Source organism: Phodopus roborovskii, unplaced genomic scaffold (assembly GCF_943737965.1).
Source record: "Phodopus roborovskii unplaced genomic scaffold, PHOROB, whole genome shotgun sequence".
Classification (NCBI taxonomy): domain Eukaryota; kingdom Metazoa; phylum Chordata; class Mammalia; order Rodentia; family Cricetidae; genus Phodopus; species Phodopus roborovskii.
Window position 1 is genome coordinate 1,034,355 of NW_026126548.1, and position 15,258 is coordinate 1,049,612.

Sequence of the window (15,258 nt, forward strand, 5' to 3'; positions counted from 1 at the left end):
TTATGATTTTCTTTGTTCGATGAATTTATGTCTTCTAGTTTATCTTCTGTGTCTGAGATTCTCTTCAATCTCTTGAATTGTGTTGGTTATGCTTGTGTCTGTAGTTCCCGATTTTTTGCCCAGTTTTTCTATTTCCAGCATTCCTTCGATTTGTGTTGCCTTTATTTTCTCTATTTCAGTTTTCAAGTCTTGAACCGTTTCCTTCACCTGCTTAATTGTTTTTTCTGGATTTCTGTACTTTTTTTACTTTCCTTAAGGAATTTGTTCATTTCTTCCACTTTTTTGTTTTTTTTTTTTTTTTGTTTTTTTTTTTCCTCCATTTCTTTAAGGGATTTTCTCACATCTTCTTTGAGGGCCTCTATCATTTTTATGACAGTAATTTTTAAGTCATTCCTTTCTGCTTCCTCTGCTTTGTTGTTGTGTTCTGTTCTAGTTGGTGTATATTCCCTAGAATCTGGTGGTGTCATGCTTGTCTTTCTGTTATTAGGTTTTTTTCTTTTTCTTTTTGTTTTTGTTTTTTTTGTTTTTTGTTTTTTGTTTTTGTTTTTTTTGTATTGCCGTCTTCCCATAGCTTCTTTCATTAGGTGATGGTTGGGTCTCCCCCTCTCTCTATGGTACTTCCCCTGTGGGCTTTATGGGTCAGAGATTCAATATCTGTAGCTCTGGTTGGTCCAAGCTCTCTAGGAGGTCTCTCCGCAGACAAGGACCCAGGGATGGGGTCAGGGCTAAGGATCCAGTAGAAGATGCCACTAGCCAATGGCTGGCAGAAGCGGACAAAGGCTGAGCTGAAACTTGGGAAGTTTCTGCAGGATAGTCTGATCTCACTGGAAACTGGCACTCTCCACCTGAGGCCTCATTCTTTAGCAGAGGCCCTGCTTTGGGGGTCAAGGATCTTGCTGGTGGGAACTCAGAGTGGACCTACAGAGATAGGCAGATCTCTGGGAGGGGCCTGAGACTCCAGCAGAGGACTGGAGCTGGAGTCAGAGACCAAGCAGGTGGAAATTACGGGTGGTCCTGTGTGAATAGGCAGGTCTCCTTTGTTCAGAGTTGCTCTGAGAAGTCTCCTTAGCAGGGTGGACTGTTGGCTCCACCCTCTGTCCCAGTGCTCAACCAGGGCAGAGCAGCAGGACTGTGGGCGGGGTAGGGCACAGGTTAGTGGGGCAGGCTCGCATTGGGGATGAGTGGGGGGGTGTATCAGAGCTCCAAGGGTGCTCTCAATGGGGATAGGATTCGTCCTTGAAACTATTAAAGAAAAATGTAGTATTACTTCTCTGAACTGGGCTAATGTGGGGGGGGGGAGGTCTTGAATTGTGTGAGAGCCCTGGTTTCTGCTTGAGCTATATGAGATCAGGAAAGAACATTCTAGTCTTAGAGCAACACTGACAATGTTACAAAAGCAATGCTGGTAAAGCTGGACAATCTGAACAGTTCCTCCCTTCACCTCTGTCCCACAGGAAGATATTGTCAAGATCTGAGACTTCCTGGCCTACAGATGGTAAAATTTGCTTACAACAGCTAGTTTATGATATTCTATCAGAGCCATCTATGCCAGCTACTTAAAGAGTAGGGTCTCAGAGGCCACAGACACAAGAGAAGTTGTTAGCACTCAAGCATGGAACGGAAACAGTGAGAAGCACTAGAACAAGCAAACAGGGCTACCTAGCAAGAGCTACAGGGACAGGGGGATGTAGCCTTTGCCACACAATGAAAAGTATGGCTCTCCTATAGACAGTTAATGGATGCTGAAGAAGGGATTCAGTCTTCTCCAGGATGAGACTTCTGGTAGGTTATCCAGTACCAAGTGGTCAGCCCTAAAAGTATACACCAAAACACTATAGTAAATAGATTCTGCAGGTTACACACACACACACACATACACACACACACATACCACCCCCACATATGTACACATATACATATATTTACATAATAAAAATTGAAGAGGTCAATAATTTGAGAGGGAGTGGAGGACACAGAAAGATTTGGAAGGGTTAGAAATGATGTGAATACAGTACTCATGAAATTCACAGACAAAAAAAATTTAATTGAAAGAGAGTAGTATGGCCCTTGGTTCTCTCATTTCTCTTTCTCTTATGTCTCTGATGTTTCATTTGTGTCTCTGTAACTGTCAGACCCAGCCAATATCCAAAAGTCTAGGGAGTTGGAGTGATACACCTCATAAACAGGACAGGCAGATTAGAAATACCCAGGAGAGTCTATCCCAGATTTCCTGCATCCACTATAGCTCTGTCTTTATATCCTTGATAAACTCAGGTCCTGTCTTCATACTATCTCTCTGGTGATGTCATACAGGTCCCTGGATTATGAGGTCATTGACATGACAATTGCTTTCATATTTACATTATCTGAACTTTCTGCATAGATCTGTCTCTTGACAGCTACCCTATCTGAGACACTGCTTTCCTGACCCATCAAAGACTATTATAGCCCTAATTCCTCCCTTCCCTATATCCAATGCATTAAGTTCTCTCTAAAATTCGAAATCTACTAGTCCTTTCTTGTTGTCACACCTGCCACCATATTGCTTCATGCCCCCACATTGCTACTAACCATTACACTTCTCTTTCTTTCCTCCTCTGTTTTGTTCTAAATTAGGAGTCAAAGAGATCATCCTAAAGATTAGCTCATGCTTAAACTTCCCATCTTCCCCAAGCCCTGGAGCTGTTGTCATTTCCAGAGTCCCAAGGTCACCCATGTGGCAGTCAGCATTCAGGCAAAATGTTCAGTCATCCCAGGTGTTAGCATTTCTGGAGTTGGCTGTACATGTGCCATCAGCATTCAGGCAAAATGCCTACTCATCCCAGGGCTTTATGTGCATGTATGGCATGGCCACATAATCCTGCCTATGTATGTTGTGGCTCTGTAAATAAAGTTTGACAGCTTGATCAGAATATGGACTTGCTGTTGTTCTTCTTATCCATTACCCTTTGATTCCCCTTGGTGTCTCCCAGTTCGTTGTTGACTGGCCTGAGGGTCAGGGCAAGGCACTTTTAAACTACCTTCACATTCATAATCAATGTTTCTGGAAATAATTAAATAAAGAAATGAACTCAAATGTCAGGCATAGATTTACCTATATGTCAAAGACCTGCTTTGGCAGGTGGTTCGGGTCCCAAAAAGGCTGAGTGGAAGGAATGTGCTTCAGTGCAGGGAGAAAAAGAGGAGATGGATAAAATGTGAGGGTGAATCGAGATGGCTGCACTTAATTGAAAAAAGACAATCCTTTTATATTGTATAGTTAGTTGCACATTGGATTAAATGGGAGGCAAGGGACACATGAGCTGGGGTGTGACTTGAAATCAGTTGAGCAATCTAGCATTGACCTTGACAATAGGCACCAGTCATATGTTAATGGAAGACTACAAGTTCCTCTTGTCAGAGATAAGAATAACAGCAGGAGCTTTCCTCAAACCTTAGCCAAATCCCTGACCTTGGAAAAGGACTTCTTCATACTGTGCCCAGAAGGGAAGGTCCTGAAGTTTTACTCTTTCCCCACTATTGTAAGGACTCAGGCATTATGCTGACTTGCTCCTGTCACGCTCTCTGGCAGTTCCCTGGCCATCCCAAGGTTCTGTGGCTGCTACATAATTACCTAATTTGCAAGCAGATGCAAAGGACCCTTTAAAAGAAAAACTCCATCCACTTCTGTTCTCCTTCCCATTGTTTCTCTGAAGGACCAGACCGGACTTTTCCTGCTTCTTCCCCCCCACCCCCACCCCACCCACACACACAAACACTCTTTCTCTTCTTGGCCTCCCCACTCCCTTCCTTTTCCAATAAAACTTCTCATTTGCCTGGCAGATTTGTTCTTTGCCTGCCATGTAATTCACCAAGGTCCCTCTCAAGCCTTGGGCTCCAGATCTAAATTGTAGGCATTTCGTCCTTGGGTTGAGGTGTGTCTAGTTATTCCTGATCTTGGTGTAATTAGGAGGGCACAATGGCAAGGATTTTTTTTTTTTTTTTTTTTTTGCCAAAAATTACTTTATTTAGAGAGACTATCATTGTACACATTTTTACCCTTTACCAAAGCCCACACAAAATTTACCAGCTGGACAACCATTAATATTGAGATTATTAAAAATGAAAGTAAGAAGGTGCTAGAAAGGTGTGATCTGCAATGCTGGAACTTTATCAAGCAATGGTCGCCATGTAGTCTACGCCATCTCCCTGTTTTAGTTTTTAATTTAGATGTCTGGAAATCATGTTGAAGAGATGTCAGTTTCTAGAGGATGACTAGAAACAGGATGAGAATTAGCACAATGATAGAATCATGTCCAATAAAGACATAAAGAACCAAAAAGATTTTCCTGTCACAAAGAATTCATAAATCTTTCCACCACTATGGAAGCTGAGAAAGATTACAGCATTGTAAGACCCTCAGTTTCGGTCGGTACCTCCAAGAACTCAATGTCCAGTCCAGTTGCTACAACATGCAAGAGGCTTTAATGAACAGGAAACGTTTGCTCAAACTGGCTCCCTCAGCACCCAGGTTAGAGAGAAGCCCCATCCCCCGGGCACAGATGTCTTTAAAGGCAAAACCCACAAGCTTAGGGAGGAGGTGTGACCCTCTGTCCATTGAGGCCGGAGGTCTCACTATTAGGGTCAACAGACCTTAGGGCCGCAGGGTGTGCTAATTAATTTTGTCTGGGCAAACCAGAGGTACAGTTATCTCTTTGTTTCTTAAGGACCCTATTCACCACCTGTTGACTCACAGGAAAGGAGGGGCAGTGTGAATTCTTGGTATCTTGTTATCTCAGGGCCTTGTGAGGGGAAGTTAGCAAATTCCAAGGAACTGATATTGATCTGGGTTAGCTTTCCAGGTCAGTCTGTCATTTTAAGTGGGGGGTTTCTTTAACTTTACTTTTTTGTCTTTCAGCATGACTATTGTAGTAACTTGGTCATGCTTACACAACAAAACATAACCAAAATGTCTGGACTATACAGGGAAGAGCCTCCTAGGAAAGGGCAGCTGGAGAGTTCAGAATCAAGGGCAGGGTATGTGAGCCATACCCAGTAACAGATAGGGACTGAATGATGCTGGGAAAACCTGGCAGCTAAGTCTAGCTTTGACCTTTGATCATAGCCTCTTGTCTTGGGTTTGAAATTTCACACTTTACTCTTTGTGCTGATAGTAAGTGAATGATCAGGGACAATGACATCCACCTATGACTACTTCTTGTCGACACTAGGGTGTGATAGTTGAGGACCTAAAGAGCTGGTGAAAGACCTGCAGAGCGTGGACCTTCACGTTCCCACTCAGGAAAGGTGACACCCCAAATCACTCACAAGAAGCGGTCTCGATGCAAATAGCATGAGGAATTTTTATTCCAGTGCACTGGGGTCCACAGTCATATGCAGGGATAGAGGACTGAGGACCTCGAGGACAGAATTGAAATAGCTTTTATAGGATTTACATCAAAGCTAACAAGGCCAGTTTCAAAGCTAGCCTGTTATTTTCATTATGACTAAAAGCAAGGTCATGGGATAATTCAAAACTTGGAATGGTTAATAAGGTTTCCTATGTTACAGAGATTTCATAGAGTACACAGTTTTTACAAGGGGGGATTGTTTAGCGCACCTGCAAGGTTAGGGGGTTTTCTTTCTCAGGGGCCTTGTCCTTGAACAGCTAGGAGAATGTACTCTCCAGTCAGGGAGTTATCTATATCTATTGGCAGAGACACTTGTTCGTTCTAGTTTTCCCTTCTTGCCATGAGTCCCGTTTCTTTTAGTTATTAATTTTCTTTGTGGATAGGATGACCCATAACAATTCCCAGACTGTTGTTGTGGATAACAACATTCTTCAGAAACTAGGTGGTTATGAATAATAATGATAATTTCCAGATACCAGTCATACCAAGCTATTTCATGTGTTTTTCTTTTTTCCTGAGCTTTGCATGCAGCTAGGGTGATTTTTAAATACATGCTGATGGACTTTTTCTAAATTTCTAATTAGTGGTCATTAGAGAGTTAGGCTGTATTTTCATCCTTTCACTGGAATGCTGACTAAATCCAGGAAAAGCACCTGTTTTACTTGCCCAAGTTCATTTTTTTTTATTTTATTTAATTTTATATAACAAAGTCCAATTAAATGAAAACAAACATTTATACACAATATTTGGGAATTTGGGCATCGTTCTTTCCAAACTACTTCCTGCTGTTAAGGAGCGCTGTCATGGGGGATTCGAAGAAGATTCAGATATCCTGGCTGTAGTCTGTAGGGCTGTTTTGTCCAGCTGTTTTGAATGTAGGATCAGCTTGTACTCTGTTTCAGGCGGTCTGGCATGATCAAACCACATTAGTCTGGAAGGAATCCACATCTTTTCATTTTCTGTGGAAACAAAAATAGAAATCCTTTTCCCTAGTAACTTGTCCTTCAACTTAAATTTTGGAGTCAAAGCATTTTTTTAATTTAATTTATTATTTTACAAGTTGATCCCAGTTCCCTCTCCCTCCCTCCCTCCTTCCCTCCCTTTTACCCTCTCTGCCCTCTCACATGCACTCTAAACACCCTCCCCTCCCATCCACCCACCCCAATTCCATATGTAGGGGAATGCCATACAGTTGGGGTCATGTAGATCTGACAGGTCATGTAAAGTAGGGACTAGGGCTTCTCTACTGTCTCTAGATTAAGGCAGTTATCCCTCCATGGGGGATATTTTCTCAAAGTCCTTTTGTGCACCAGGGATACATCCTGGCTCCACTGTTTGAGGTCTCTTAGACTGCTCAGTCCTTCTGGCTGAGACCCATATTCAGGGGGGCCTGAGTCAGTCCCATGCTGGCTTCCCAGCTATCAGTCTAGTCTTGCCCAAGTTCTTGAGGAACTTCTGGAGCTAGGAACAGTGTTAGACAGCAGTTGAAGTAGTGTGTAGTCTTTGATTGGAAATCTGCTGGAATAGATACATATTAGTGACAGAACATAAAATTATTTTTTTCTTTTAGTTGCACATTTGAAACTTCCAGGCCCTCGGTCCTAGTAGCTGGGTGAAGGGAGTCCCAAAATCAGGAAAGGGAATAGTTCCCACCTGGTCAGCAACTGGCAGCTGAGGAAACAGGCTACCGACTGAGAGTGCTTATCTGGAGTCTGTTTGAGAGATGGATCCAAGTCCATTGCCTGAAGCTTACAAGAACCTTCTTAAGGTTACAAATTGTTTCTGATATGGTAGCATTACCATTGTTTGCAATCTGTACGGAAATTCACATTGTAGAAAAGTTAGTTAACTGGTATCTGTAAAACAACTGGAGTAGATTCATGCCTTTGAAATCCTAGCAAGAGCTACAGCTTTGGGTTAAAAATATTGACATTTTTTCTTCTGTCCAGACAGCCAGATATAGATTGGACAGGTCATCATGTGATCCACAACATCTGTGTGTCTGCCTGGGGGAAGGACAGGGCATCTGATTAAGCACTGAGTTCACCAGACTGACACATGGGAGGGAGGATGTGTGTGCAGAGCACACAGACATACAGGCAAAGACATGAGAAAAAGTTCTACATTGCAAGGGAGTATATTCAGTTTATTCAGAGTATTAAAAGGAGTTAATAGGCATATTGAAAAATTAAAGTTCATATAAACCAAGTAGAGCTGGGCATTGATGGCACATGCCTTTAATCCAAACTCAGAGATCCACCTGTCTCTGCTTCTTGAGTGATGGGATTAAAGGCATGTGTGCCACTATCAACTGGCAATATTTAAGATTTTACTTTTTTATTTGTGTGTCCTTGCACTTCTATGGAGTTCAGAGTTCAACCTGCTGGAGTCTGCTCTCTCCTTTTATCAATTATGTGGATTCTAGGGATCAAGCTCAGACCATCAAGCTTGGTAAGAAAGGGATGAGCAATCTTGGAGGCCGTAAAAGCAGTGTTTTAAAGTAGATTGTGTTCTTTCTAGAGAAAACTCTTGCTGGGCATTGATGGCGCACGCCTTTAAATCCCATCACATGGGGAGCAGAGGCAGGCAGATCTCTGTGAGTTCAAAACCAGTCTGGTCTACAGAAGGAGTTCCAGAACAGGCTCCAAAGCAATACAGAGAAACCCTGTCTCAAAAAACAAAAACAAAACAAAACAAAACAAAACAAACAAACAAAAAAAGTAAGCTCTCTTACATGCCTCAGTGTCCACTGAGTTACAAGTTAGTGAAATGTCTACAAATGTGTAATAAGATGTCCGATTCATTACTCTTGCAGTTTTTGAATAGTCATCTCAGAAAAAGGGGAAAACAAAAATTAAAATAAATGTATATAACCTTAAACCAAATTACTCTTTGATTGAGCATATCTTAATGCAATGATGTTTTACTTTAATAAAATTGCCACCTATAGCACACAGTGGTATTATTTTGATGAAAGAAAAAGGAGAAAGGGGGATATAGGAAACACTGCTGGTGGATTTATATGAAATCATCTCTAATACTCTCCAAGAGTCATAGAGAAAGTCCTTTTAAATTATACTGTAGCTGTGGAACATATTTAGATGAACTATACTTCTAGAATGTGAAAACCTCAGAAAACAGTTTCAGTTGCTACAGCCACAAGAATTTAAACTTTTTATATTTCTGTCTCTATACTAATCTAAAACTGCTTAGCATAAACATACTCTGAAACAAAAGCTCTGCCACAGATCTCAATGCTTGCAATTAGCATTTGAGTTTATGATTCAATTACTATTCTTTTAGACTGACATAAGCAAAGATAGACTCAATCATTTTTATGCACCTCTCCAACATTTACAACTGAACAAAAGCTAATGTATTCAAGGGGTTCTCAAAAAGGAGTTGATTTGTTTGTTTGTGTATGTATGTATGTGAAAGACCCCCACTATGCTTATTGCCTGTTTAAATTGCTCTTGCTAATTTGCCAAGGTCAAGTTATGAGAAAAGTACAGGAGGGAACCAGGTGCTGCTCTCATCCAACGCCAACCAGATATCTGTGGTCTACAGCTTGGACCAAAGCAAGGTCAGCAGGACAGTGTCCAGTATGCTGAGATAGTCATAACTGAATTCTTTGTATTCTTTGTGCCCAACCCGAATAACCAACTGTCCTTGGTTAACTACAACTGCTACATTTAGATGAAACAATGAAATCCCTGTAACCATGCTTCTGCTTCTGTAAGCCTGCTTCTTGCCACCCCAACCCTATATAAACTGCCTGAGTTTTAACCTCAGCACGCTCAGTCCCCCGAAAGACTGAAGCGTCCACAGGTACCTGTGTAAACAATAAACAACCTCTTGCACTTGCATCCAGTGGTCTGGTCTCGTCTCTTGGGGGCAAGGGCCTTCCCCCTGACAGGCTCCAAACTCTTGGGGTCTCTGGGGGTCTTTCATATGTATGTATGCATGTATGGTATTTGTGTGTATGTGTATGCAAGTTTGCATGTGTGTGGATACACGTGTTTGCAGGTGCACTGGCATCCTGTGCACCTGCCTGTAGAAGCCAGAGATTTACATCAGGTGTCTTGCCTAATGACACTCCACTTACTTTTTGAGTCAAAGTGTCTTGTTGAACTTGGAGCTCTCAAGCAAGTCTAGTAAGACTGAGAGGCCGATGGATTCCAGTATGAGCCTCCAAAAGGTGGAATTACTTCCAGGCGGCTGCCACTGGATGAGAGGATTTCTTCCCATGCCCTCCTTACTTAACCAAACCAAATAATAATAGGTTGTTTAGTCCTTATTTACTGTTACATATTTGTATTAAACACGCTAAGACTTTCTTTTAAACCGGGGAGAGAGAGAGACAGAGAGAGAGAGGGAGAGCAAGAGAGAGGGGGAGAGAGAGAGGTTATTTAAAGGTCTTTCTTTAATTCTGTTTAATTTTTTTCAAAGTGTTTATTTTTTCACTCGTAAGAACAGAAGAAAAAAAGAAAAACAGCTGAACAAGAACGCGTTCGGGTGGTTTGACCCCCTCGGGTCTACGTAGGAGGCAGCCAAGGCTGACCCGGGTATCCAGGCTCCGCCCACACGCGGACTGGCCAATGAGGCGCCGCTCGGGCCGCGCGCGCAGAGTGTCATGGCGGCCTGCAGGCAGTGCTGCTCGTACCTGCGGCTCCGGCCCCTGCGCTGCGGTCCTCTCGCTCCCCTAGGCCGGCCTGGGCTGAGTCGGGCACTCACCTATTTGCAGGTGCGAGCACTATGGAGCAGGAGCAGCACCGGGTCCCGAGCTGTAGCTGTGGACCTGGGCCACAGGTAAGGAGCGGCGTGAGTTCGCGGACTTTTCACGCGGTGTCCGGTCCAGCCAGCCTTGGTAGCCAGATTCCCCAGGATGGGACTACAGCAGCTTGAGTCTCTTAACCTCTCTGCTCCAAACCTGGGTTCGAGATTTCCTTTACCGGATTTGCAGTCTGTCTCCCTGGGCTCTCCCCTTTCCCGCGCTGGCCACTGCACTTTGCTTCTTGATCCAATCCCTAGCTCCGTAGTGCACTTCCTTCTGAGTCTGATCCTGCCTGTGCCCCTGACATCCTCTCTCAGTTCTTCCCGAGATCTCGGGCTCTCTAGTGGGAAGGAAACCTGCCACCTCGAGGTAACCCGTTGTCAGAGTGTGCCCAGCTCAGTTCTGCCAAAAGCGAGGCCAGAGTGGGAAGGGACCGTCGTTTTGTTGAATACCAGTTATATGATGCACACAGCCCTGTTAAACCCGTAGTGAAGGATTGCCTTCATTTTGTAGTTAAGACAACAAAGGGTTAAAAGGAGTAAAATTTCTCAGAATTAACAAGACTAGGGCACTTGCACAAAGACGGAAAAGGAGAGACTGAATGAATGAACGAATAAATGAATACAAAAGTAAACATATTTTCCCCCAGAAGCTCCACTTTCTGTGGCAGGCAGCTTCCCCTGTCTTTCCTTAGCATCATTCTGCTCTTCTCGTCTCACTATGTCCTGCTCACATGGCTTAACATATTAAAACCTTAAAGCTTTGACACCTGATCCCATAACCCCCAGTTTCAAACCCTAGAGGCCACCCATGTTGTATGGATCCTCATGCATTTGGAGATATTTTATCCATATAAAAATGAAAAGTAAATTGATAAGAGGCAAAGTGAACAAGGAAAAAAAAACATAAATTTAAGTTTTCTTGGCAATGTACATGTTCCTGAAACCTAATCATCCTGTCTTTCTGTATCAGAATTCATTGAGTAACAATAAATTCACAGTATACCAGTTCTGTTAGCTGAAATTTGCCAGGTAGTTCCAGTTTACTTTTATACAAGTTGGCTTTCAGCAAACACTGTTTATTTTATTCCACTGGCAGTTACTAATATCAACTCTCAGATTACATATTACACAGTAAAAATAACTTTTTGTATACACGGTGACTACAGAATTAATGACGCTGCCTAGTTCAAGGAGTCTCAGTTGTACAGGTGCTAGAGGCCCATAGGGCCAGAGAGCTGAGGGTCATAACTGAGTCCAGATTGGGGGGGGGCATACAGATATGTAGGCCTATGACTGTAATGACAGTTCGAACAGGGCATATCAGCCAGCTCAACTGGCTGAAGCCTTAGGAACAGTCATGTCTCTACTAATGAGACAGCAGATCAGTGGGTTCATCACTAATGGTCTTGATGTCCTTTGGGGGGTCCAGGTGAGAGTGTTGCATGCTTCCTTGATAGTCTGAGTTTAATGAGTTCTTACACAACTGTACCCATGTGTTCATTTATATGTTCTCAATATATTTGATAAGTTTATAGGTCATACCTTTTTACTTTTAGAACTAAGTTATTTACACACCTGTGCCTTGTAGACATTTCTAGACAAGAGCTGCTGGTGTCTACTTGCATAAGATACATTTTGCCCTGCATTTTTTAGGCTTTTGGTGTCAAAAAAGACATTATTTAATCCAAGTTTATGGCAATTCACTCCTATTGTTTTTTTTTTTCCCAAGAGTTTTACATTTTTGCTCTAAAACAGCTTTACCCAAAAGGAATAGTGTCTTATTTTGAGTTTGAATCCTTATATGTAGTATGTGGCTATCCAGCCATCTGCACACCTTTTACTAAAAAAGACTCTTGTTCCACTATTAAATTGTTTTTGCACCACTGTTGAGTATGAAAGTCATTATTATTAGTATTATTGTTTATTAAGTTTTTAAGTTAGCATTAAAAATACTGTTATTTATTAGAAGATAAAAGTCCCCATTGTTTTTTTGTTTTGTTTTGTTTGTTTGTTTCTTTGTTTTTTTTTTTTTTTTTTTTTTGAGACAGGGTTTCTCCATGTACCTTTGGAGCCTATCCTTAAACTCACTCAGCTCTGTAGAACAGGCTGGCCTTGAACTCACAGAAATCCACCTGCCTCTGCTTCCCAAGTGCTGGGATTAAAGGCATGGAGCACTTCCATCCAGCTGTCTTTATTATTTTTAACGTAGCATACAAAATACTGTTATATATCAGAAGATAGAAGTCTATTACTTTTAACATAATATACAAAGTACTGTTATATATCAACATGAAGGTCTTTGTAGTTAATATTCAGAAGTGTCTGCTTTTTCCAGAAAGTAATGGGGAAATTTTAATTAGGGGAGAGAAGAGTCCATGTATTAAGATTTATATAGCCAATGAGTCATGAGATGAGAATTAATACTTAGGAATCCTGTTTTCTCCTTGACATGCTTTCCCTTCCTTCAGATAAGTCCTTTGCCTTGGTTTCTATCATCTTCAAGCTACACTTACATGTGCTTTTGATGATCACAAATCCTGCATACTTTGGCTTTTTTTCTGAAGTTGGGGACTTAGAAAGATTGGGAGCCTCTTGTTTTTGTTTTTTTTTGTTTGTTTGTTTTTTGTTTGTTTGTTTTTTTCTGGATTCTCCAATCATTTTTACTAAGTTAAGACTTGTACTGGGGTCTTTTTTTTTTTTTTTTTTTTTTTTTTTTAAACAGAAAGTTAGAAATATCCTCCGGAAAACTGGCAAGATTTGCAGATGGATGTGCTGTGGTACAGGTAAGAAACTAGTCTGTGTTTTGAAGTGATAGTGACTGGGTATCTTTGTCATTGGTCAACGTATGGTATTGGAAATTAGTTCAGCTACACTGAGTATTTCTGTGTCAGAGCCATGCTAGGCCAGCAAAGTCAGTTTCAGGCATATTAAATGACCTTTACAATCTCTTCCAAACTTTGGGCTTTCTTGTATACTGTTAATAAAATCTATTATGCTTCTTCTAGAAAAAGTGCTTTTATTATGCTTTTCATAGTAATTTTTGAAAATTTTTCTTTATAGTCAAAATTTCCTCATAGAGTAAAAATATGATTTATTGATGTGACCAAGCTATTAGCCATTTCTCCATGTGAAAACCCCAGTGAGTATTCTAATACTGATCATGATCAGATAGAAAGGATCAAGATTGCACTGTTATAATCATATGAAATATGAGCTCTTTAGTTGAGTCAGGCGTGGTGGTGCAGGCCTTTAAACCCAGGGCTCTGTACCTCTGTAGGAAGAAGTAGGTGGATCTCTGTAAGTTTGAGGTCTATAGTGAATTCCAGGCCTACAAGGACTACATTATGAGACATTATTTCAAAAAAGAAAGAGAGAGATCTTTCATTGACTATTTGGAGTGGGGATTCAATCAATAGCTGTTAACACATTTTCTGATTTCAAAGAAATTTACTGGTGTTTGTGTATATGTTCAACCAAGTCAGGTGACACTGCAGTGATGGTTACAGCAGTCAGTAGAACAAAACCCTCACCTTCCCAGTTCATGCCCCTGGTGGTAAGTATTTGCTTATTTGTCTGCTTTGTCATACCTTGTCAAGTGTCTGAAGGATTACCCTTACATATCTAAGATTCTGTCAGTTAAGAGAATATAAGCTGATGGCCAAGAGTGAGCTCACTTCACTTGTCAAGCTTGACAGCTCAGTGGATTTAGGCAAGTATATTGATGTTTTGTTTGTTTGGTTGGTTGGGTTTTTTTCTTTATTTTTTTTTTCTTATTTTACATATCGATCCCAATTTCCCCTCCCTCCCATCCTTCCATGTTCCCCACAGACACCCCCCCCCCCAATCCCAACCCACATACACTCCCCAGGGAGTGTGAGGCCTTCCATGAGGGATCATCAAAGTCTGTCAGGTCATTTGGGGTAGGGCATAGGATCTTCCCCCATGTCTCTAGGCTAAGGGAGTATCCCTCCATGGGGAATAGGCTCCCGAAGTATGTTCCTGCACTAGGGATACATCCTGGACCCATTATCAGAGGTACCATAGACTTCCCAGGCTTTCTAACTAAGACCCACATACAGGGGGCTCTGGGTCAGTCCTGTGCTGGTTCCCCGAGGGTCCATAAGCTCCCCCTTGTTCAGGTCAGCCATTTCTTTGGGTTTCTCCAGCCTGGTCTTGACGCCTTTGCTCATCACTTCTCCCTCTCTGCAACTGGATTCCAGGAGTTCAGCTCAGTGTTTAGCTGTGGGTGTCTGCTTCTTCTTTCATCAGCTACTGCATGAGGGCTCTAGAATGGCATATAAGGTAGTTATCTATCTCATTATTGGGGAAAGATATTTAAGGTAGTCTCTCCACTATTGCTTACATTGTTAGTTGGAGTCATCCTTGTAGATCTCTGGACATTTCCCTAGTACTAGATTTTTCTTAAAACTTATCAATGGCTCCCTCTATTATGGTATCTCTTTTCTGGCCCTCCTCTATTCTTTCCTTGACTCTATCTTCCTGCTACCTCATGTTCGGATATGTTGTGTCTGCGTTCTTGTTGAATTCTAGGAAATCTTTAATTTCTTTCTTTATTTTTTCGTTAACCAGGAATGCAGTTGTGCATTGTTCAGTTTCCATGAGTTTGTAGGGTTTCTGCAATTTGTGTTGTTGAATTCTAAATTTCAAGCATGGTGTTTTGATAAGATACAGGGGTTATTCCAATGTTTTGTACCTGTTTGCTGTATTGCAGAGTATGTGGTCATTTTTAGAGAATGTTCCATATGTTTGGATGGAATGTCTATAAATGTATATTAAACCCAATTGGGTCATAATTTCTGTCAGTTCTTTTGTTTCTTTGTTAAGTTTCTATCTGGTGGTCCTGTCTAATGGTGAGAGTGGGGTGTTGAAATCTCCCACTATAAGTGTGTGAGGTTTTATGTGAGATTTGAGTTTTAATAATATTTCTTTTACAAATGTGGGTCCCTTTGTATTTGGGGCATAAATGTTCAGTATTGAGACTTCGTCCTGATGGATTTTCCTGTGATGAATATGAAATGACCTTCTTCATCTCTTTTGATTGATTTTAGTTTGAAGTCTAATTTGTTAGATA

The 15,258-nt window shown here is 41.5% G+C and overlaps 1 protein-coding gene across 1 annotated transcript in view; it reads left to right on the top strand.

Annotated features, from left to right (window-relative positions):
* The first annotated feature begins 10,005 nt into the window (after positions 1-10,005).
* The window catches only part of Pnpt1 (polyribonucleotide nucleotidyltransferase 1), a 37,111-nt gene continuing 31,858 nt past the window's right edge, over positions 10,006-15,258 (top strand). The window contains exons 1-3 of the mRNA XM_051200710.1: positions 10,006-10,199; positions 12,889-12,949; positions 13,645-13,719. Coding sequence (XP_051056667.1) covers positions 10,024-10,199; positions 12,889-12,949; positions 13,645-13,719 — 312 coding nt within the window. The 5' untranslated portion in view covers positions 10,006-10,023. The remainder of the gene's footprint in view (positions 10,200-12,888; positions 12,950-13,644; positions 13,720-15,258) is intronic.